The sequence below is a fragment of the Hemicordylus capensis genome, chromosome 1 (assembly GCF_027244095.1).
Source record: "Hemicordylus capensis ecotype Gifberg chromosome 1, rHemCap1.1.pri, whole genome shotgun sequence".
NCBI classification, from domain to species: Eukaryota; Metazoa; Chordata; class Lepidosauria; order Squamata; family Cordylidae; genus Hemicordylus; species Hemicordylus capensis.
In genome coordinates, this window is record NC_069657.1 from 408147220 (window position 1) to 408170360 (window position 23141).

General features: G+C 42.9%; 2 protein-coding genes across 13 annotated transcripts in view; one reads left to right on the forward strand and one right to left on the reverse strand.

The window, feature by feature from the left end:
• Positions 1-6546, forward strand: part of CDC42BPA (CDC42 binding protein kinase alpha) — a 281126-nt gene extending 274580 nt beyond the window's left edge. For 7 of the 11 annotated variants that reach the window (XM_053306949.1, XM_053306977.1, XM_053306983.1 and 4 more), the window contains 2 exons: positions 1781-1894; positions 4415-6546. In XM_053306949.1, coding sequence (XP_053162924.1) covers positions 1781-1894; positions 4415-4471 — 171 coding nt within the window. In that variant the 3' untranslated portion in view covers positions 4472-6546. Of the gene's footprint in view, positions 1-1780 lie in introns of all 11 variants that reach the window. The other 4 variants (XM_053307023.1, XM_053307034.1, XR_008319037.1 and 1 more) reach the window with 3 other exon arrangements.
• A 5761-nt stretch (positions 6547-12307) lies between these two features.
• Positions 12308-23141, reverse strand: part of COQ8A (coenzyme Q8A) — an 87601-nt gene continuing 76767 nt past the window's right edge. For both annotated transcript variants that reach the window (XM_053307063.1, XM_053307055.1), the window contains exons 12-15: positions 21124-21231; positions 19015-19080; positions 17900-17986; positions 12308-13683 (exon numbers count right to left, since the gene is read on the reverse strand). In XM_053307063.1, the coding sequence (XP_053163038.1) occupies positions 13393-13683; positions 17900-17986; positions 19015-19080; positions 21124-21231 (552 nt within the window). In that variant the 3' untranslated portion in view covers positions 12308-13392. The remainder of the gene's footprint in view (positions 13684-17899; positions 17987-19014; positions 19081-21123; positions 21232-23141) is intronic.

Sequence of the window (23141 nt, forward strand, 5' to 3'; positions counted from 1 at the left end):
GATAACCACAGGGCTCTGTGGGTGCCAGCAGTTGAAATTGACTTGACATTACATTTCACCTTACCTTAACAATGAACACAATTGCCTCTACAAATTAAGTACCAAATGGAGCAAGCTTCAGTCAAAGTACTTTTATGTCCCTTTGAATTTAGCAGGAGAAATTAAAATATAATTTAAATATGTACTTAACATACCAATTGAAATCATTGCAATTCAAAGTCCTTATCTCTGAATGGATCTTACCTAATATGTGCAGAAAATTCATATGTGAAAATACAGTAGAAAGGATAATACTCTATCAGTGTCCTGCTGTAGAGGTTTGTAGCAAATCTCTGTTTCTTTACACAAATATACTTTGAAAACTGATTTGATAAGCAGTATATTAATAACAATTTAAACAGTTCTGATTTACACTGTCTTGTACAATTTGACAGAGGCTGGATTAGTGGATAGAAATACTGGATACAGAAGTGGTGGAAAACTAAAAAAGAAAAGAAAAGAAAGAAAGCTTTTCATTGACCTACTAACAGGCAAAGTGACTGAGCTGAAGAGGAAGGAGAAAAAACAATTCTCTTCCTGATACTACCAGCCAGTGCCTGGCTCAATAAAGGCTTAGTTGGAAATAAAAAAACATTTGATCCTGTTCCTGCCTGAAGCTTAGGGCTGTTTCACACAATCAGTTTTGTCCTTGTGAGATCCTTCTCAAGGATGCATTCACATTGCAAATGTCCTATGAACTGGGCTCTTGATAAGTGCAGCTACTGCTTTACAATGTCAGTGACAATGCCATTATTGTGACAGCTAAGAAATGAGTTGCTGTAATTGAAGGAATTGTCACCAGGAAGCAGCAGCGGTATCCATAAAGAACCTGGTTCACACAAGATATCCTTGTGTTCTTTAACCATGTTCTGTTGAGGTATTTTATAGTGCACAAGTAGAGATTTACTACAATGACTGACATCCTGTGCAGTCCAAGAGGACGGAGCAAGAGCTCCATCCTCACATGGAGCAACTACACTAACCATGTGTGCAGGTTGCTTTTCAGTGCTGGGTGAGCAGCAGAGGGAGTGACTTTCACTTCCCTCCCCTCCCTGAAAAATCCCCTTTTGCATCCAGAATAATGTCCATGAGGATCACACAACCCTCTCAGATATATTCCTGGATGCAAAAAGTGGAATCACTGCCCCTTTCTCCCACCCAGCACAGCAAAGCAAGCTGGGTGCACCATTCACTTAGTTGCTCCTTGCGAGGACAGAACACTTGCTCCACCCTCTTAAGGCTTAATTGCTGATGTCATGACAAAAATCACAGAATGACATCCCATTTACATAACCACTGACAACTCTCTTGACAGTCATGAAGCAAATAAATAAATATATTTGTTAATTTACATTTGGCAGATGTCAGCCTAAAGTTGTCTGGATATACAAGACACTCTCTGTGCTAATGAATCCTTGGAAGCATTGCATGGAGTCAAAATGCTTTATGTGAACCAGCCCTAAATGATGTGCTTCCGGCAAGGTAGCAAGATCAAAGCAAGTCCCGGACACTGTACTTATGGAACAATACGAGGAGCATCTTCACGATAAGCTAGAGCAAGTGCCCTTCCTGTCCTAACCTCAGATGGGTGTGGGGCCGAGGGAATGGTGCAGCCACTCGACTCCATGCAGTTCTTCTCTTTGACTGCCAGGCATATGGTTCTTCCCTTCCATCCAAATTGCTGTGCTGCTACTACTGCTGACGCTGACTGATTTATTCTCTTGCCTTTTTTGGGCTACAGGACTCTGACTCTCCAAGACATTCAACAGCTTCTAACAGCTCCAACCTGAGCAGCCCTCCCAGCCCCATCTCTCCTCACAAGACCAAGAGCCTCTCCCTTGAGAGCTCTGACCACGTGAGTTGGGACACATGAACTGCTTCGGCATTCAGATTTGAGATCTCAGCAGCTTTTATGGTCCCCATGACTCTCCGTTTGCTCTCGCTGTCATCACCCCCAGCATCCCTCCAGAAACAAACTATGGGAGGGGGAGGGAGGGGAAGAAAGAGAATAGATTTGCCTTCTCTGGCACAAAACGGCATAACCTCACCACTCCCTCCCGCTTGTTCAATAGTAGCAGCAAGCAAACCTTGGTGGAGGACAAGGGTGGGGGTTGATATCCAAGAGATATTGGTATATTTATATTAGTATTGATTTTATTTCATAGGATTACAGCAGTTTCTTTGTTTATGGGCATATTCAGCACCACTCCAAACCAAACACAGTAGTCAAAACAGACCAAAACAGAAGATGTAGAAGAAACCAGATAGATTTTGCTTTGACACACACAGGATCTCCTTATATTTTTACAAGAGTAGCACAGCCACACTCCTCTATTACTGGTGAAGAAGCAAACGTGCCCTGAAGGGGCACATCCACATGCTTTCGCCCAGGCACTCTGTTTGAATGTCAGTCTGATTGTTGCCAGCAAATCTTTATTGATTTTTAAAAAATGATGCATATTTTACTACAGTACAGAGTTTAAGTAAATACGCAAAATTAAGAGTTAGTGCATATGTATATAATAAAAGAAAAAGCAGCATTGTGATGCAGCGGAAGATGGATTCATATTTAAGAGATCCTTTAATTTAAGAAGACTTATGGTGTTCCCTTTTTCATATTAAATAATCTGCAGATTGGTGGTTTGATCAGAATATAGAACATAGCACTGGGTAAAACCACACAGCCTGGAGGAAGAGTTCATCTTCACAATCTGCTCTGTGATGTTCCCTCCTCCTTGTCAGTAGAACTAAAGCCATAATCCTTACTCTGCCTATCTTCTGCCATCTACTGTACACTTCATTCTACAAGTAAAACCTATGATGTACCATTCTACAAGCCTCTAGTGGATTCAAGGGCAGTTTAGTGTAAAGTCAGAATTCAGCCCCAAGCAACAGTGGAGTAAATGCAGCAGAATCCAGTGCAAACAGATAAGAGGTTTTGAGAAGGTTTGGGACTGGGCTTTCAAACCCGTTGGGCTACTTAGTCATCACTAGCTCTTAGGTTTGCTGTCCAGTTCTAGTGGGCAGTTCGCATCCACCAAATGCAAGCAACCCTAGTACTAAAATAGAATCTTTTAAATATATAGGATTTGCTGCTGTAGCACACTGAGCAGCCTTGAAAGCTAAAATGCAGTTTCTGGTTTGCTAGAGCAGTTAGTGGCTCAAGGTTTTCTTCTGAAGACATGCATTATTGTCATTCGCCACCTACCCACCCACTGCTGTGCCCCAGCTCAGCACATCCTTAATGTTGTTATTGCCATCAGATATTGTGGTGTTTGGATTCAGCAGAGAAGTACTTCACAGGGCAGATCATTCTTCTCTGAGCAGACGATGGAGAGTTGTCGTCACCTAAATAAACAGTGGCAAATGCAACATGCTACTGAATAGAGAAAAAGAAACCAGCAAAAGTTTACTTGCCTGCCCCCTTTCTCCTTTAGCAAGATGTGCGTGGTTTGAATTTTCAGACTAGATGAATGTGACTTTTTCTCCTTGAGATCACTATGCCATGAGAAAGCTCAAGTGGATAAAGGGTGTGGGGTTGTTTTTTTAAAAATGTAGAATATTGATTTCATGGATTTTGGTAACACATCATAGCTATCATCAAATGATTCCAAGTTCTTTCAGTCAGCAGCAAAAAGTTCAACTAATAAGACTTTTCCAGGTTCCCTCTGAAAATCATCAGTGGGATTCATGCAAGGTGCAGCTGAGGAAGTACCATGAGATACAGATCATTGTCTTTAAACCATCTAGCTGTGTTGAGTCTGCTAGTTGTTGATTCTGTGTCTTATTCAGCATTGAATGGATTGCTATCAAAGCTATCATTTAGCTGTTTTCTTCTGTGAGAAATTGTTGGGGGGAATGCAGAGCTTTTTAAAATTTAGTATGGTGTCCTAATCCTGTCTGTCAAATTTGGCTTGTCAAAAATCTCAGAGTCAATGATGTGTGTTTTATTGTCACAGGTATAAACACGGGACCTGCAACTTTGCATTTCATAGCAACCAATCAGACATGCTATGTTAACATCTAGCTTATTGAGCTTTTCAGAAATGGTCAGGGCACAGGGCTGGCATGATTTAAATTTCATTCCCTATAGCATTCGGTGCCATAGACTTTCCCCACACGTGTCTCCCCACCTTGCTGTGATGTGTCTCATGTCCATCCACAGTTGCATATATTTGTGAGGAAACTAGCCTTATATTTCCCATTTGTTGTGTTTCAGTAGTAGCCTTTTTAAAATGGCATCTTGCCTGAGATGCTTTTAAGATTCCCAGGTTCAGCTTCACTTCAGAAATTACTGGTCAACATCCAGGAGCATGCTTAAAGCTAACACTACAGGGAAAGGGGTAATTTTGTCAATTTCCCTTTTCTTCTGTAGGCAACTCCCACACATACGTCCCTGAGGGTCATGAAGCCTTCAGGGATGTATTTTTAGAGATCACAGTTGGAACGGAACTGTGGTAAGGGAAGGAATCATCAGAGGGAAGGGAAGATCAACTAACCCCTCTGCCTCCATAATGCATGTGCAGTATCACTGCATGTGTACTTTGTTAGTCTGGATGTCAGCCACTGTGTTTGAAAATCCCTGGAGTCCTTTGGCAGTTGATCTGTACTCCATCTGAGAATGAAACATGAAGAATACAGCACCTATATTGATAGCCAAAGCACAGATGTTCATAATAGAGGTAAATGGAAGAAAATGGTATCCTCTTAAGTTTTACATTTTATATAATGTTGAACCATTTCATAAGTTAAAAGTACTGTCCTTTGTAAAGATGCCACCATCCTAGGATGCACAAAGACATATACAATTAATATATGATGAACACTAGATACTCTTAATTTCTTTGATACAATTGGCTAGTGAAGTGGGGGTTTGCTGCTATGCATTGTTCAGTTTCCATTCATACATGATTGCGTTTCTCCAAGCACTTTTATAATCTCTCACTGAATCCTGACTAATTTGATTAGAGGCTCTTTGTGTGTACACACTATCAGACTATGTTTTTCCTACATGAATGGATTTTCTTTGACTGATTCAAACACCTCATTTATTATCCCATTAATCTTATAGCACATTTCTTTAGGCTCAGTAATGGTATTGAGGTTCATTTAGAATTAAAACCATTTTTTTGCTTGTTTACACATACAAAACCTATACACATCACTTTTTCCCCCCAAACACATTCCTGTTGCATTTTCCATGTTTGCTCTCCTGAGTCAGTCTGTCATTAGGGGGCTTCTTCTAAATATTGATTTGTGTTGTAATTGTATGTTCATAACCTGCAGCAGTCTTGGTTGTGAAAAAGTTACAAATGACATTTGTGTGTTAAACTCTCAGGTATTTGAAAGCAGAAGGATGTCGTCTTCATCTGACAAACATGAAATGCAATAATGTATTTTGGGCATGAGCTTCACCACAGATCCATCATGGGCTTTTTTTTTTTTTTTTTTTTTGTAATGGTGCAACTTGGGTGATAGACTAGCTTCAGGATGGTAGCTTAGGGCTTTGAATGTGGAAAACCATTGTCTCTCTTCAGCCAGTGAGTTTAAAAAAAGCAAAACAGCAAGCAACATCTCAAAATCTCTTTATGGCCTGTTAAGTAAGAGAGAAATTGGGAACCCCAAATCTGGCTTCTTGGGATTTTCTTAGCCTTAGACCATTTCACCACAAGTGTGAAAGTTACCTCTGTACAACCTGGGTTCCATACACGGATGCCCTGTCTGGAGACCTCAGGAAGTGCATTTGCCTTGGGTGAACTGCACTGAAAGGCTCGTGACATTGGTTCAGCCCAGTGCAATAAGGCCTTGTGCCTGCAGGCTAATGAGGCACTAGCCTGTTTCTCTCTAAAAGCATAGCCATCAGGCTGTTCCTGGAGCATGGATCTGGGCTTCTAACCCCTACTCTACAAGAGGGCCTTCAGAGATCAGATATGCTGTACATTTTTCAACCTTTAAGACCATGTTGTGCATTAAGGCAATTCCACAACTTCTTGTCCTTTCTATATTAAAAAAACCCTCTCCCATCCTGCTAATAAATTGTCTCATATGAGGAAGCAATTCACAACCAAAAACCAGTATTGGTGTTTCACAGCAATTGTACCTGCCTTTTTATGTATGATGGTTTCATATCATTTATTTTTTAAAAAGATATTTTTAGGGATTTTTTTTCATTGTAATATTGTACAGTTTTGCATGGCCTAGATGTAATCACTTTTTTGTTGTTTTAGAGTATAAAAGCTGACAAGTGTGCGTGTGGGGGAAAGATTCTGCTTTTTGCCTCTTCTCACTCTTCTCTTATTTTTTGATTTATGCCCTCAATGTTGTAGAGGACATTGTAAGAGATTCTCTGCTCCAGAACAATGATGTAGATTCTTTTGCACAGAAATATTTAAGGTGGATCAGTCAATGATGTAATAAATGACAAGCCACCAATATTTTATGTTGGTAACACTTAATATTAACCTACTTTGATGTATTGCAATAAAACAGGGAACTATTAGAAATACAGATGGTTTGTCTTTTTTCCCCAAAAACTTGTGGGATGAATGAGCAAGGGGGAGCTGATGGAATAATCATACAAATTCAGCCACTGAGCTTTGTTCCTTGCATCTGAAAAGTGTACAGCCATGCCAGCACAGGCTTCTTGTAGGAATTGGCTGCACTCTCTTCCTGTATCCACATGTCCTCCCCCAGTTCAGCCTATGCTAGTCCCCTTTTGCTTCTGCATTGCTACTGGGGGAGATTAACATGGGTGGTGCAATAGGAGTAAACAGAGTAGGAAGAAAGATTTTAAAGGTCAGTGTCAGGAGGGCACTGTAGAAGTATAAATAAGAGCTTAAAGGTTATTGAATGTGGAGGAAAGGAGGGCGGGAACTTAAATCTTTGAAATAAGCTGCTTCTAAATGCACAGGAGGATGTAGCCCATCTCTGACAGAAAACATTTCATTCAGAAAAATGATGTGCTTTACCATTTGCGAAATTTTATGGTTGTGACGAAGACTTACACTGAGGGAAATAAGTATTTGATCCCCTGCTGATTTTGTCCGTTTGCCCTCTGACACAGAAATGACCAGGCTATAATTGGAATGGTAGGTTTATTGTAGCTGTGAGAGACAGAATAACAACAAACAAACCCTCAAAAGCCCAGTGCCCAAAAGTCAGCGATGGATTTGCATTGTAGTGAGGGAAATAAGTATTCGATCCCCTATCAACCAGCAAGATTTCAGGCTCCCAGGTGTCTTTTCACTATATGCAGGTAACGAGCTGAGATGAGGAACACCCTCTGTAAGGGAGTGCTCCTAATCCCAGCTTGTTACAGTACCTGTATAAAAGACACCTGTCCATAGAAGCAAGCAATCACTCAGCTTCCAAACTCACCACCATGTCCAAGACCAAAGAGCTGTCGAAGGATGTCAGGGACAAGGTTGTAGACCTGCACAAGGCTGGACTGGGCTACAAGACTATCGCCAAGCAGCTTGGTGAGAAGGTGACTACAGTTGGCACGATAACTCGCAAATGGAAGAAACACAAAATAACTGTCAATCTCCCTCGGTCTGGGGCTCCATGCAAGATCTCACCTCGTGGAGTTGCAATGATCATGAGAACGGTGACAAAGCAGCCCAGAACTACACGGGGGGAACTTGTCAATGATCTCAGGGCAGCTGGAACCATAGTCACCAAGAAAACAATTGGTAACACACTATGCCGTGAAGGACTGAAATCTTGCAGTGCCCGCAAGGTCCCCCTGCTCAAGGCAGCACATGTACAGGCCCGTCTGCAGTTTGCCAATGCACATCTGAATGATCCAGAGGAGAACTGGGCGAAAGTGTTGTGGTCAGATGAGACCAAAATCGAGCTCTTTGGCATCAACTCAACTCGCCGTGTGTGGAGGAGGAGGAATGCTGCCTATGAGCCCAAGAACACCATCCCCACCGTCAAACATGGAGGTGGACACATTATGCTTTGTGGGTGTTTTTCTGCTAAGGGGACAGGACACCTTCACCACATCAAAGGGACGATGGACGGGACCATGTACCGTCAGATCTTGGGTGAGCACCTCCTTCCCTCAGCCAGGGCATTGAGAATGGGTCGTGGATGGGTATTCCAGCATGACAATGACCCAAAACACACAGCCAAGGCAACAAAGGAGTGGCTCAAGAAGAAGCACATGAAGGTCCTGGAGTGGCCCAGCCAGTCTCCAGACCTTAATCCCATAGAAAATCTGTGGAGGGAGCTGAAGGTTCGGGTTGCCAAACATCAGCCTCGAAACCTTTCTGCCTTGGAGAGGATCTGCAAAGAGGAGTGGGACAACATCCCTCCTGGGTTGTGTGCAAACCTGGTGGCCAACTACAAGAAACGTCTGACCTCTGTGATTTCCAATAAGAGTGAAGGGATCGAATACTTATTTCCCTCACTACAATGCAAATCCATCGTTGACTTTTGGGCACTGGGCTTTTGAGGGTTATTTGTTGTTATTCTGTCTCTCACAGCTATAATAAACCTACCATTCCAATTATAGCCTGGTCATTTCTGTGTCAGAGGGCAAACGGACAAAATCAGCAGGGATCAAATACTTATTTCCCTCACTGTAGGTCGTTGATAATAGTTTGTATTCCAAGCCTTCTAGATTTTGGCAACTCTTGGTCACTCCTTTTATGCAAGCGCAGGACATTATTTCATTTCATTTTAAGTATGAATAGAAAAAGTGAACTGCAGATCAGCCTTCCCTTGAGAATGTCACAGGCTGACATGCCATCTATCTACATGGATGCTACATCTGTCCTGCCACCAGCTGATTTTAGCTCCATTGCTTTGAGGCCTATATGCAAGAGAATTCATCCCTGGAGAAATGTGATAGGCTAAATATATTACTAATATAACTGTGCTTTATTTTGGAAGGTTGTCGGATTTAAGGCACCCTTCCAGAACAGCACAGTCATGTTACTGATATATTTGGCCTGCCACATTCCTTGGCTATTCCAAGGAGGAATTCTCTTGCATACCGGCCTCAAAGCAATGGAACTAAAATCACTTAGTAGCAAGATAGATGCAGCATTCTCAAGCACAGGCTGAAGATCACCTTTTCTTTGTTGCAGTATGAGACTTCTGAGTCCTGTGTGTTGGCATCTCTAGTACTACTAGAGTTCCTGTCCGTACACTTAACAGGTTTTAGGGTAAAAAACAGTGGTGTGGCTTAGTCCTCCACATAAATGTTGCTTTTCTTGCATGTACTCATAGTGGGTTTTTGAGGCTCATCTAGTAACAAGATGTGTAACGGCAAATACAATTTTTTTAAAAATCACTGCCTGAGTTTAAGCTTTAGTTGAAGCTGTTGGAAGGCAGGTGCAAAGTATATCTTATCTGCATTTTTGCCCAGAAAAGCTCTTGGGAATCATTGGTGATGTGTTGCAGAGCTTAAAATTGTGTGTTTCAAGGTGGAAAGTATTGAATGAAATACTTATTTAATGAAATGCACTAAAAGTCTGGACAGAATCTAGCTCCATTAGATCAGCATGATGATCAAATATCCCACAACGAAATTTTTTAGGGAGACAAACAGAACCCAGGTGACAGCATTGCTGCTGCCACCCCCTGAATATTGATTGCTGCTATTTTAACCTTTGGAAAAAATCCAGGCAGCTGGATTAGAGGGGCACCTGGCTTCCCACACAAGGGATTCCCCAACCTGGCAAGAACATGCTTGTGTGAACCCACTTGTGTATACAAAATGACCTTCACTTGACTGACCAGTAGTGTGTGTCCTTGTCATTCCCTAGGACACAAACTCAGAGTGACTCAGTGGTTTTATGCATGCATAACTCTGTGTTAGATTGCAGGTGTTCACTTCCTTTCTCAACCACAGATTAATAATTTTGTTATAGGGTGGCCATATAAATTTTTCTCTGGATGACTCACAAAATTCCTTGTTAACACCCCCATGATGCCAATGATTTATTTTTCCATTGAGCTATTTCTTATTCTTCAAGGTTTGTGGTTCCTTTATGTTTTTAACATTTTGTTTGATTAGCTGCCATGACTTGTCGATGGCTCCTATTGTGTTATACAGTCTGCCTCAAGATCCGTTTTTCTTGATTTCCCTCAACATTAGCTGCATTATTTGGAATCCCTTTTAGTTCCTGAAAAATAATTTCTCAAATGTTGAAATGCCCTGACCACAGACAACTGAGTTCTCTCCAAAAGCAGATTTGTAGTAGGTGTTAAGGTAGCTGCAACAATGAGCACTCATAGTCCTGGCTGTTGGATATTTGTTTTTAGGTTATGGTAATCAGCAAGTTTATTTGCAATTTAGTGGAAACTCTCTTAACTTATCACCATTTCAGGTCAACTGCAGGAATACTATTTGGATATAGGGCTGTGGTTCCTGGTTTCTGTGATGGGCAGGGAGTAACCTGCTTCCTCTGCTGGAGTAATCATTCAAATAAATCAAATGGCATTGTGCTTGAAACTAACTAATAACAGAAAGCTTCCTTAATTTAGTCCTTACATAAACAGAGCTGCTACAACAATTCTCATGATACGAAGTACTAAGCAGACTAAATCAAAGTTCTATGCAGGTTTGTATCTGTTTCTTCACTCAGCAGTCAGGATCTCAACTGGTGTCTAGAATTTTTGATTCAACAAGCCCCTTGTCAGCTTTTTATACTCTTAAAAATCATCTTTTACACATTTCATCCTCCCCCAACTGTAGCTGTGTAGAAGGCTGTGTTACAGAAGTTTTTTTGAGTCTCCTACAGCGGAGTGTTGAATGTTAATCATAGCACTTATCAATATTTATACTTCTCAAAGTGCAAATAAGCAGTATGGATATCAAAAATGATTATGCCAGATCAAATATAAGGTAGGTCTTTATAAGTAAGTAGTGACTCACATACTGTGCAGAGAAACAGAGAGGCACCTGCTCTGCTAAGGAGGTGGGCTGCTCCATTTCTACTAAGCATTGTAGACATCACAGCTGCAACACTACCATTTGGTTGTGATGATCTGCTGCTCTTCAGCAACAAGAGGGCAGGTATGGGTCTACAAGAAGCCTTCATTTTGACCCTCGGGAACAGATTTTATAGTTGTCAAGGGTTTCTGAAGAGGGGAGAGATGCAGAAATCACTCCCCACTCCTTGTCCTCTGCACCCTTTCCACTGCAGAAATTGGCCTTCAGGGCAGGGACACAGAAGGCTTCTTGCAGACCTGCAGCCTACCCCACCCCCAGAGGGCTGTGAATCATATCAGCCACAGCATCACAACAGCCATTCCACAACTCCAAGTAGCAATGGAGCTGCCTACCTCTGCAGCAACATGGGCACCTCTCTCCACAGTATGTGAATGCATATGTAATAGCAGGCAACCCAATTTTCAGTTAATCTTATGTAAAGCTGTTGGAATTTAAAAGCATTAATATAAACCTGAGCAAATCTTCCCTTGAAGTCAGTTGTGCTCAAACTATAGCAATAAAAACTACTCCAGAGGAAAAGGGGCAGTTCACCCTGTGATGATGAATTGAGTGGTAAGCTATTTTATACACCTGGGGGGTGGGGGAGATAAAGTACTAGAAACCAAACAACAAAATGCCCCAGCTGTCTCGTCATTGAATCACCAAACTGAAAGGCCTCCTATACACTGCCACCCAAATTTGTGCCTGCTTATCAGACAACCAGATGATATGAAGCTGTATGTAGTAAGCAGCTTGCACAGTAGCTTGTCAGTTTGGCAGATTGTAACCATACCAGTTTGACCTCTGTCAGCAGTTTGTGTTAATATGCATTTAAAAGGAGGGAACATTCACACCAAGTGACTTACTAAAGTCTGTCTATACATTTGCAGGGAATGCCTAGTATGAATGATCCAAATGCTGCCAGGCCTTTTCCAGTCATGCTTCAATCCTTTAAAACTTAGAGTGCTGACTATTATATAGTTGGTGGATAAAGTAGTGTTTTGCCATTACTGCCTGCACATCTTATTTGTGAAGTGACTGAAGATTTAGGACAAATACTACTTCACAACACAATTTGGAATGAATTCCATAAAGTGTAATGATAGTAAATGGTTGATAGCTTTAAAAGAGGATTGACAAATCCATGCAGAATGCACCTATTTATACCCAAACATGAATCTTGTGTCCATGGTGGTTAGGTCAACATGCAGATACAGAAGCAAAAGTAGTTACAGGAGTTAGCACTAAAGCAAAATCAAATGAAGCAAGTTGAAGTGTGAATATACTTCTTTCAATTGTATCATCTGAATGATAGCCAAGCAGCCTTCTGCACAAGCACTTTATTAGAAATCAGTTGGAAGTTTTACAGCTACAACTGTTGTACAAAAAAATTTCCATCTTGCCTCCAATTGCTTAAAGTTGTGCGTTCAGCTATTAGACATAGTATGCGTTTCAAAAAAAAACCCTTGAAATGCCTCCGATACTGTTTTAAGAAGCCCAGAGTATGTGTGTTCCCCCCCCCCCCACTTCCATCAAAAGTAGCATTGAAAAGATGAGAAAGTGTAGCTTCATTGCTGGACTTCTATAAATGCCACCATGAGAGCTTTGGTTTCTCTAATTCTCCATTTAATGTGATTCCCCCATTAACTACTTTCTCTATGCTTATACATTCAGCTCAGAGAATGAGAAAAGCAGCTTAATTTCAAGCTAGGGTGTTCTAAGTACACCACTGCACCACTTGTATCAGGTTCTGTAAAACCGTTGCTTTCCTTGTTACACTTTGAAAACTAGAGAATGAAGGCATAAAATAGTCTATGTACACATCTTACACCACTCCATCAGGAAGATCCCAACCATCATAGATGCCCACTCAATGTCATACAAAAATAGGGTTCTCTTGTGAGTTAGGTTGGCAATCTATACTTCACAGTATGAAACCATTTATATTCAACCTTAGCAGTGATATGTGGGGAGAGAATGTAATCTCTTTTAAAAGGGAAAGACCCCACAAAAAACATTGGGAGAATTACAAATAGATTTCAATGCCAATTCATTTTGGTTCTTTCTTCCACCCCTTGTTTTAAAAAACTGTTAAATTGTTACTCAGCTATCAGTAATGAAATATGAAAAGACAGCCAATACCTTGGACGATAAGAAATACAGCTGCCTAGCCTTCCCTACAATTTCTTGTGAATCAGAGGCTGTACAGATAATCTAACGAGAATGTTATGTGTAGAAGATGGCCCACCAAAAGAACAACATTGCCTTAAGACCAGAGATTCTGTTTCCAGGAGACAGGCTGCTGCACTTTGGATGCAATTCTGGGGGTTGACAGAAGAAACTGTACTGTGGTTTACTAGAACCTGGATGAATGGCCATAAAAGCACACATTCAGCAGTTCGCCTCTGCTACTGCTCCTTCTTGGACCTTCCACTCCAGTAGTTACTATAGGCTTCCTGAAACATGTTTTTGCACGGAATTTTGGCCTTCAGTTTGGAGCATATGAGGAAGGAGCCTCCCATTTTCCGATGGAGGGAGTAGGTCTCCTCTGGTGGCGGGATGAGCCTGTGCTTCAGCATGACTGGGATTAAGCCATGGATCTTCTCAGTGGTGTTTTGGGCGCCAAAGTCAAAAGGTTCACTGGATGCAAAAGCTTCTCCAAGGATGAGGACAGCATCCAAGTGGGCATCTTCCATGGTCTGCATGAAAGAAAAACAGGGAGTGCCACTCTTTAAATAGTTTTACTGGGAAGTGAAAAGCTGTGATTTGCCTCTAACACAGGTGCCAGTATGGGAGTAAAACACACAAGTGATTGCACTATGGCTGGGCAGACTACTATGGATATTTTATACACTGCTCTTCAACCAAAAGTTCTCAAAGCTCTTTACATAGGAAAAAATAAATAGTACATCAATAAGATGGCCCCCTGTTCCTAAAGGGCTCACAATCTAAAAAGAAACATAAGGCAGACACCAGCAACAGCCACTGGAGGGATGCTGTGCTGGCGATGGATAGAGCCAGTTGCTCTCCCTCTATCAGGTTATGTTCAACAGTTGCACAATCTATTCAGTGTACACAGATGTGCAGATTCATGTGCACCAACAGTTATTCACATGCTATTCTGAATGCAGGTACAGCAGTACATTTCCTATATGTACCATGCATTTGAGGGACCCAGGTTCACCTAAAATGAACACAGGTACCATCATGCACCCATAAACATGTGCATGTGTGCAGACATTGTTGCATATGGACACACCAAATATACCCAGAAGATTGACTTTATAAATGACATATGAGAAGGGCTATAGTTAACACAGGAGTTTGGGCTTTGAGTATTACATACTCTAGTGGACAGACTTCAGGCTCTTTTTGCAAAGACAAAACCTTAAGTCTTGTGTTCATCAGTCAGAACCCAACATGAAAGAGAAAAATAAAATAAAAGCAAGACATGAGCTAGTCACAGAAATGGGTCTTGCTCTGAGCATACTAGATTCCCAATGTAATTCTATGCATATTTACTCAGAAGTAATACCCACTCATCCATTTTGAGTAGACAACCTAGCAGAGCTATTTGGACACCTCACAGGACTGTTAAGATTTAAGAGCACAGAAGTTCAATATTATGGAGGACTACAAGGAGGTGGTTTCCCCACACTGCTAGCTCATAACTACTGAAGTGAGAGGTAAATGGATCAAAACAGAACACACTCGGCAGGAGACTTTTTGCCATGGAGTACAAGTACTGCCATCTTACAAACCCAGGTTTGAAAATCTTTTCCATATAAACCCAATCAGAACCTGCTTTTCCTTTTAAAGTGTCAGTGGCATTCTGGAGGCCGGAGGCCTATTCACAACTGCACATAAACACGGTTTCAAGCGAGATCCAGCAGGGGGGAAGAAGAGAGTCACTGACAGCATTCCCAAGCACCAGCACCATCCAATTACTTATCACTAGCAAAGGCCTGAGACCTTGGCATTCTTCTGCCTCAGACCAAGAGGTCCTTATACTTGACACACCCTGCACAAAAGGTCCTAGAACATTTCTCCCACATGTACCTTCTGACATCTAAAGAACAGTTCTAGTTCCACCACCCCATTATGTATTACAGTGGCAGCACTAAGCCCCACCCTAACCTCTACGATCCAGCAGAGAGAAAGCCTTGGGAACCAGGACTCGCAATCCTATATCCCAAGGCAACTACTCTATCAAAACAACGAATTCAGACAACAATCCCTTAACTTCAAAGGCACATCTAAGGAACACATTCCCAGCCTTCCTGCCATTCATGGGTCAAGAACGCATGTCTCTAGCAAAAGAAGTCTCCAATCCTCCCAGAGCCCAAACCCAAGACACAAATACCTTCACAGGGGAGGGAATGTCAAAAAAACCACCATCGGCTCCATCCTGCTACTGCCACCACAAGTACTCCCAGCTGCTGGCACCAATACTGCCACAAATCTTACTGGTTGGGCTGAGCCAGCCCAGAATACTATCCTCCACATGTCTGTCTGTCTGTCTGTCTGTCTCTCTCACACAAACCCACACCCAAGGCCTCACAGCTAAGGGATGAAGGAAACCAGGCATGGTTCAAGAGCTGCACTTAAAAACACTGAGGTTCAGGCTCCTGACTCAGGGAATAGCTACTGTCCACCACGATGCAGCCTTTGGTAGACTACACTCAATGTTTCACCTACCTCATAAGAACAGCCCTGCTGGACCAGGCCCAAGGCCCATCTAGTCCAGCATCCTGTTTCACACAGTGGCCCACCAGATGCCGCTGGAAGCCACAGGCAGGAGTTGAGGGCATGCCCTCTCTCCTGCTGTTACTCCCCTGCAACTGGTACTCAGAGGCATCCTGCCTTTGAGGCTGGAGGTGGCCCATAGCCCTCCGACTAGTAGCTGTGGACAGACCTTTCCTCCATGATGTTATCCAAACCCCTCTTAAAGTCATCCAGGTCATCACATCTTGTGGCAGAGAATTCCACAAGTTGATTATGCGATGTGTGAAAAAGTACTTCCGTTTATTGGTCCTAGATTTCCTGGCAATCAATTTCATGGGATGACCTCTGGTTCTAGTGTTATGGGAGGGGGAGAAGAATTTCTCTCTATCCACTTTCTCCACACCATGCATGGTTTTATAGACTTCTATCATGTCTCCCCACAGTCGTCTTTTTTCTAAACTAAAAAGCCCCAGGTGTTGTTGCCTTGCCTCATAAGAAAGGTGCTCTAGGCCCCTGATCACCTTGGTTGCCCTCTTCTGCACCTTCTCCAGTTCTACAATTTCCTTTTTTAGATGTGATGACCAGAATTGTACACAGTACTCCAGGTGTGGTCGCTCCACAATTTTGCATAAGGGCATTATAATATCAGCAGTTTTATTTTCAATCCCCTTCCGAATGATCCCTAGCATGGAATTGGCCTTTTTCACATTTGCCGCACATTGAGTCGACACTTTTAACAAGCTGTCCACCATTACCCCAAGATTCCTCTCCTGGTCAGTCACCGACAGCTCAGATCCCATCAGCATATACTTGAAGTTGGGGTTTTTCGTCCCAATGTGCATCACCTTACACCTGCCATCATTGAACTGCCTCTGCCACTTTGTCACCCACTCGCCCAGTTTGGAGAGATCCTTTTGGAGCTCCTCACAATCCCTTTTGGATTTCACTACCCAAAAGAGTTTGGTATCATGTGCAAATTGGGCCACCTCGCTGCTTACCCCTACTTCTAGATCATTTATGAATAAATTAAAAGGCACCGGGCCCAGTACAGTTTCCTGGGGGACCCCACTTCTTACTTCCCTCCATTGTGAAAACTCTCCATTTATACCTACCCTCTGTTTCCTGTCTTTCAACCAGCTAGCAATCCACACATGTACTTGTCCCTTTATCCCATGACCACTAAGTTTCCTCAGGAGTCTGATGAGGAACTTTGTCAAAAGCTTTTTGGAAGTCTAAGTATACTATGTCAACTGGATCACCTTGATCCACACACTTGCTGACACTCTCAAAGAACTCCAAAAGGTTGGTGAAGCAAGATTTACCTTTACGGAAGCCATGTTGGTTCACTCTCAGCAGGGCCTGTTCTTCTATGTGCTTTACAATTTTATCCTTGAGGATGCTTTCCATCAATTTGCCTGGAACGGACATTAAGCTAACCAGCCTGTAATTTCCTGGATCACCCCTGGATCCTTTTTTGAAAATCGGTGTTACATTTGCTACTCTCCAGTCTTCTGGTACAGAGCCCGATTTCAGGGATAAGTTATATATTTTAGCAAGGAGGTCGGCAATTTCACATTTGAGTTCTTTAAGGACTCTTGGATGGATGCCATCCGGCCCTGGTGATTTGTTAGTTTTCAGTTTTTCCAGACAGTTTAGATCATCATCTCTTGTCACTTCTATCTGACTCAGTTCTTTAACCTCCATCCCTAAAAAGTCTGGTTCAGGAACAGGTATATGCTCAGTATTCCTCTGCCGTGAAGAGAAGTTTTTGTTATTCCCCTTGATACTTTTAGCTAAATGTTCCTCAAACTCTTTTTGCCTCCCTTATTGTCACCTTGCATTTTGCAAGGTGAGATTGCACCTCAAGAGTAATCATCCGGACCACTGCACGTTTGATGCTTGGAATATTAAGTTATGCCCTTGAGTTCACACTGTGGAAGGGCTACACTAGTTTAAACACAAATGTCTGCAGGATAGTTAAACTAACATGGATTTTTAAAAAAAAAATACAGCTTGAAGATCACAGATTATGTCGTGCTCCTATTTCTGCCACAGCAAGTCCCCACAGAAGTGCCCCTTTTTGAAACTTATTATCTACTGTATTTTTAAATCAGAGATTCAGGAGAGAAGAGAGACAGAAATCACACTAGTAGCTATGCAGGGAGTGAATTGTTTGGTTCTGCTGCATACCTTGACTTCATAGCCAGTTAGAAATTTCATTTCTATTGATTTCTTCAGCACTTTCTCTCTGTCCAAGTCAGCGGCTGATTTGATTAACTGCATAGGAAGAAAAACAAGACGACGATTCAATAGCAAACAACCAACAACAACAGCAGGTCGTTTACAGAGCACTCCAAACATAAGCTGGGTATCCAGGTGGACTATGCATTCTTTCCCCATGAGAGGTGTTTGCCAAGCCTTGCATAAATGCTAGAAATTTTGAGAGATCACCTCTCTTCTATCAAGGGTAGCAATGCAACACCTGAACTAAGGAATGGATATACTCATTATCGCACTGCCAATTACAACAGAAACCTAGGCCACAATCCAACACACTGAAAACCAGTGGATTTAAGGGTGATTAACTGTGCACTGGATTGTGGCCAAGGAGTATAGCATTCCCCCTCAAGAAGGCTGAAGCCTGCTCTAAGTAGGCACCAATTGGAAAGGGGAAGAATAATTTTCTCAGCAACATGTTTGAGTACCAGAAAAAATGCTGTAGCTCCACTACAAATACCACAGCTGAGGGGAGGAATCTGGACCCTGTATAACAACCCTGTGTATGCATCACATTAATTCAGTCACTAGGGAAAGTCCACATTTTCTCTATGGCGATTGGTAATATGGAACTTTCAGACAATGACTATTCACAAGAAGAGAAAGATGTGCCCTAGATCAGAGATAGACAAGCTACAACTCCCATCATCCCCAGTCACAATAAATTGTGATGGGAGTTGTATAGTTCAACAACAGCTGGAGAGCCAAGGCTGCCTTTCCCTGCACTAGAACTAAACAAAAATAGACACATGCCTAGCACACCAGAGTTGAAAGCTGATTCACACATTGCATACACAAGATCAAATTCACTCACACACTTTTTAATAAATCCACATTTCATTCTCCTCTTAGCCTTTAATCAACATAAATGCTCAAAGTTGGGTTGCATGAGAGGTGGAGAGTTAAAATGTGTAGCAATGGATCAAGCTGTGCCTCCTCTCTCATGTCCTGGGTTCTTGAGCTAGTTATATGGACATCAGACAGGCTTACCAAACCTAAAAAGCAGAGCACAGCCAACAAGCACTCACCTCTATGTAGACATCTGTGAATTCCTGATCAAAACCTCGGGTTGCTCCAAAATCCAGAAGTGCCACCTGGGTAAGGAAACATACAAACAGTTCTTCACCACAATACAGAAAGCATCCAAATGTGGAAGACCAAAAAGGCTTGATAACACTTTTCACTGGTACACAGAGCTCTTTGGATGCCATGTCTCTTGATCCACCTTCCATGGGGAATGACTGAAAATCTAATACAATGTTTAGTGTCTGTAGTTCTAAACATGCTCATATAAATAGCAAGATACCTGCTACAGGAAAATTCCAGCCCTTTCTTCCCAATATTAACAAAACTAAAAGAGACAAAGATGATCTAATCAGCCCACCTAACATAAAGAGGGTCGCAAAGCACAACAGAATTGACCTACAAGAAAATAGTGGAAGAAATCCATACTGTAAGGTCATTGCTTCACACTGCTCAAAGACAAAACTTCCGTTAAAACACCCTTTGCCCTTACAGCTACCATTTTCCAGCTGGAAACATGGCCTATTCCTAGAGACAGGTTCAGGGTCAGCAGTGTGCAGGAGACCTTTGAAAGAGCAACCCGAGAACACAGCTTCACAGGCCTCCCAAACAAGTGCCTGGCAAGTCAGCTGAAAGAACCTGTGACTTGCACACCCCATAAGGAATATGAATGAAGGCAGAGGACCCAGAGGTTTTCAAACTGTGTGCGGGGGAATCCTTGGGTCCTGCAATGAGATGTCAGACAAGCGTCACCAAACCACAGCTGGCCTGTCCATCTTCTGCTGCCGTGTATAGTTCCAGTGGTGTCTGGTGTATTGCTAGAGTACATGAACGTGTGTGTGTGTGTGTGTGTGTGTGTGTGTGTGTGTGTGTGCACGAAAAAAAAGTCTGGGTAGTGGCGATGCGAACTGAATCCTAGATTCGGCATCTACAAATCCATTTGCCAGCTCGCCGTGGCGAGTGGTCCTGGCCCTTTGGCGAGCAGGACACCCAGTACCACAAAAGTTCTCCTCCCCAGAGGTCTCATTTCCACTGCCCTTTTTTAGAAGGTAGGAAACAGCAGGAATCCTTTCTAAGCAGCAGGAGAGGACTCCCACTGCTCCCTACGCCCCCTCACTTTTCTCTTAAGCCCTCGGCCTGTGTGCCAGGAAAAGATCCAGGAGGAGAGGGGGACTGATGGCAACCGCCAACAATGGCTGGCTAGTGAGCCAAGCCTAAACTTGTGGGTTCTGGGCCTCACATCATCATCAGCAATGGACAGTGGTTGCATGACAGGGAATCTCACTTAGCGGACAAGGCAACATGGAACGCATTTCCGGAGTGTGAAAAAGTGTGAAAACCTGCTCCAACTCTTGCCCTTAAGGAGCGTTAAATTCCTCTAAAGAGGCCAACCTCTTGGCCTCTCTCAAATCTGGTAGGTCAGGTTTTGTGACATTTCATTTAAAGGACATATCAGCAGAAGTCTAATCTGCTAAGAGAGCACCGCTACCCGCCCATTAGGTGCTGGCCATGTTGTTACGGTACCACGGACATTTCCGCTCCCACATATTCTCTCCAGTCACCACAGGTTCCCTGGCATTACAATCAAGCTCATATTTCCCATTCGACAATCTATTCTAAATGCCTCACTCTTTGGCCTGTATGGAGTGCAATAGAACCTACATACATACATACAAACGAAGCATTTTATATCCCCCCCACTCCAAAGACTCCGGGCGGTATACAATGACATGTAAATAAGGTAACATTAAAAAATTACAATCAAAAATTACATTAAAAATTGCAAACTAAAAGAGATAATAGAAAGGACATAAAGTAAACTACAGGGCAAATGCCCTGCGGAAAAGAAAGGTGTTCAGTAAGGATTTAAAGACCAGTAAAGAGGGAGCTAGACGAATCTGAAGGGGAAGAGAATTCCAAAGAAGTGGGACAGCAACTGAAAAAGCCGTTTCGCGGGTCCTAGAACTCCGAACCTCTCGAAAATCACGGACCAACAAAAGGGCCATGAGAACACGTTCTATAGGAGTCACCGCTGCTTAAGGAAAAGGTGACCACGTGGGCAAAAAAAAAGCTATAAGCAGCGAGTGCCAAGTCCAGCTCCTGGAAGGGCTTACCTTGTGCAATTCTGGGTCATAGAAAAAGTTAGACCAGTTTGGATCAGTCTGCATGTATCTGAATTCAAACAGCTCCCGCAGGCACAGAACCAGTATGTTGTGACAAATCTGCAAACATTGCAACAAGAGGAAGAAAATGGGTAAGAATCAGAGAGACAGCATGCACCTAACTTAGTTGCTCTAGATACGCAGAACAGATTGGAAGATTTGTCAGGGCCATTTGAGGGTGCCCTTGATAGCTGGAATCCCCTCTGACTTTGCGCCAACAATGAGAATCTTGTCCTAGGGGATGCTTCAGGTTCCTTCCTTCAACTTAGGCGGAGGACACCGCAATGTCTCTCAAGAACAGACAGGGCTACAAGCTTGCAGGGGGTATGGGAAGGAGAAACTTGAATCTCCACTTTCAACATTACACCATAAGCAGTCTAGAAAACAGGAAATGTGGTCCCTTCTGCCCAGGGGTCAAAAACCTTTGCTTACCCATCTACAAAAACCAGGGGCAAGCCACTTTGTTGCCCTCTAACTTCCCTCTGACCAGTGTTACGTCATCTAAGGCATGCGCATGTGTGCCTGCTCACAAGTTTTTGGATGTCCGCTCAGTTAATTTTAAATCCCACTCAGGTTGAATCAGGAAGGCCCCGTTCTGAATGCACATGCGCACACACTGCCTTGATACTGCCACCCAGAACAAAACCCATTCCACACACAGATTAAAAAAATTAGAGCCAACACTGCCTCTGACACATCCGCAAGAAGACAGGAAGACGAGAGTTTCAGCTTGGCTGGCAAGTCAGACAAGGAAGAGAACAGGCAGGACCAATCTTGTTGAATACACAACCTGTCCTGTCCAGCCTTCCACCAATGGTCAGAAGAGCATCCTGGCTGACACTGATGTGCTCCACAGTCATGGCTTTTGCTTTCCTTGGCTCAGTGCTTGCCCCTGCAGACAAGTGCTGAAATCAGGGAGAGCGGGAACATGACTAGCCAGCACACTCCCCACTTTCCTGTACCCATTCGTAGCAGGTCTTAAATTGGGAAGCAAAGGCTAAAGGATGCTTTGTGGGCGCTCCACAGGGCGGGCGGTATGCACTGCCAATTCCACCCCGTGCGCATGAATCCTGAATGTATGGGTTAGGATATGAGGAGACTGGTGGGTTCAGATGTCACAGTCTCAGCATATCCTAACCTACAAATGCAGGAGGCATGCATGTGGGATAGGCGGGGGAAGCACGCACTCCTGGTGCCGCAGGAGTTCGCGTGAACCTTGGGGTATGGAGTTGTGTATGAACACCCAGTGTGTGTTTGTGCTCTTTTCTTTTTTTAAAGTGCTCCTTAAAGTGTAAATGTGACAAGCAGGTGTTTGAACACAAAACGTTCATACATTCATCAGAGCTGGGCATGGCTGTTTGATGTTGAATGCGGCACACACCAATTTGTTGCTCTATAGTGCATGAAACACCTCAAGAGGGCAACTTGATTGTATCAGGGCAAGGAGGATGGATCAAAAACCTATCCAGCATCAAGTCTCTATATGTGGACATACACATCAGCTGCTGCCCACGCCTCTTTCTCATGTGTCAGGAAAGCCACAAGCGAAACAATCACGAAGAAAATGAGACTCAAACTGAGGCTGCAATTTGACATGATTTCTTTTCATGTATGTATTTCAGGTATCTATATAATGAGGTCATTCACATAATCAAAAACTGTTCTACCTGGGTTTGGGAGCGGTATGTGCTTCCAATTTTCAGTTGTGTGGAAGCAAGGTAGGAGGAAAACCTAGGTAGCTTTACCTCCTACCTTGCTTCCACACAATCACTTCTACCCAGGTTTTCCTCTTCCCTTGTTTCCACACAACTGAAAATTGAGAGCACACACAGCTCCCAAACCTAGGTAGAAAGAACACAGCTCTTGATGGTGTGAATGACCCCGCTGTCTTTCAACAAGTGACTTTTCCGCAATGGAGTCCAAAAGGAGGGAATATGGAGAACATGGCTATAAAACTAGGACAAAATCTA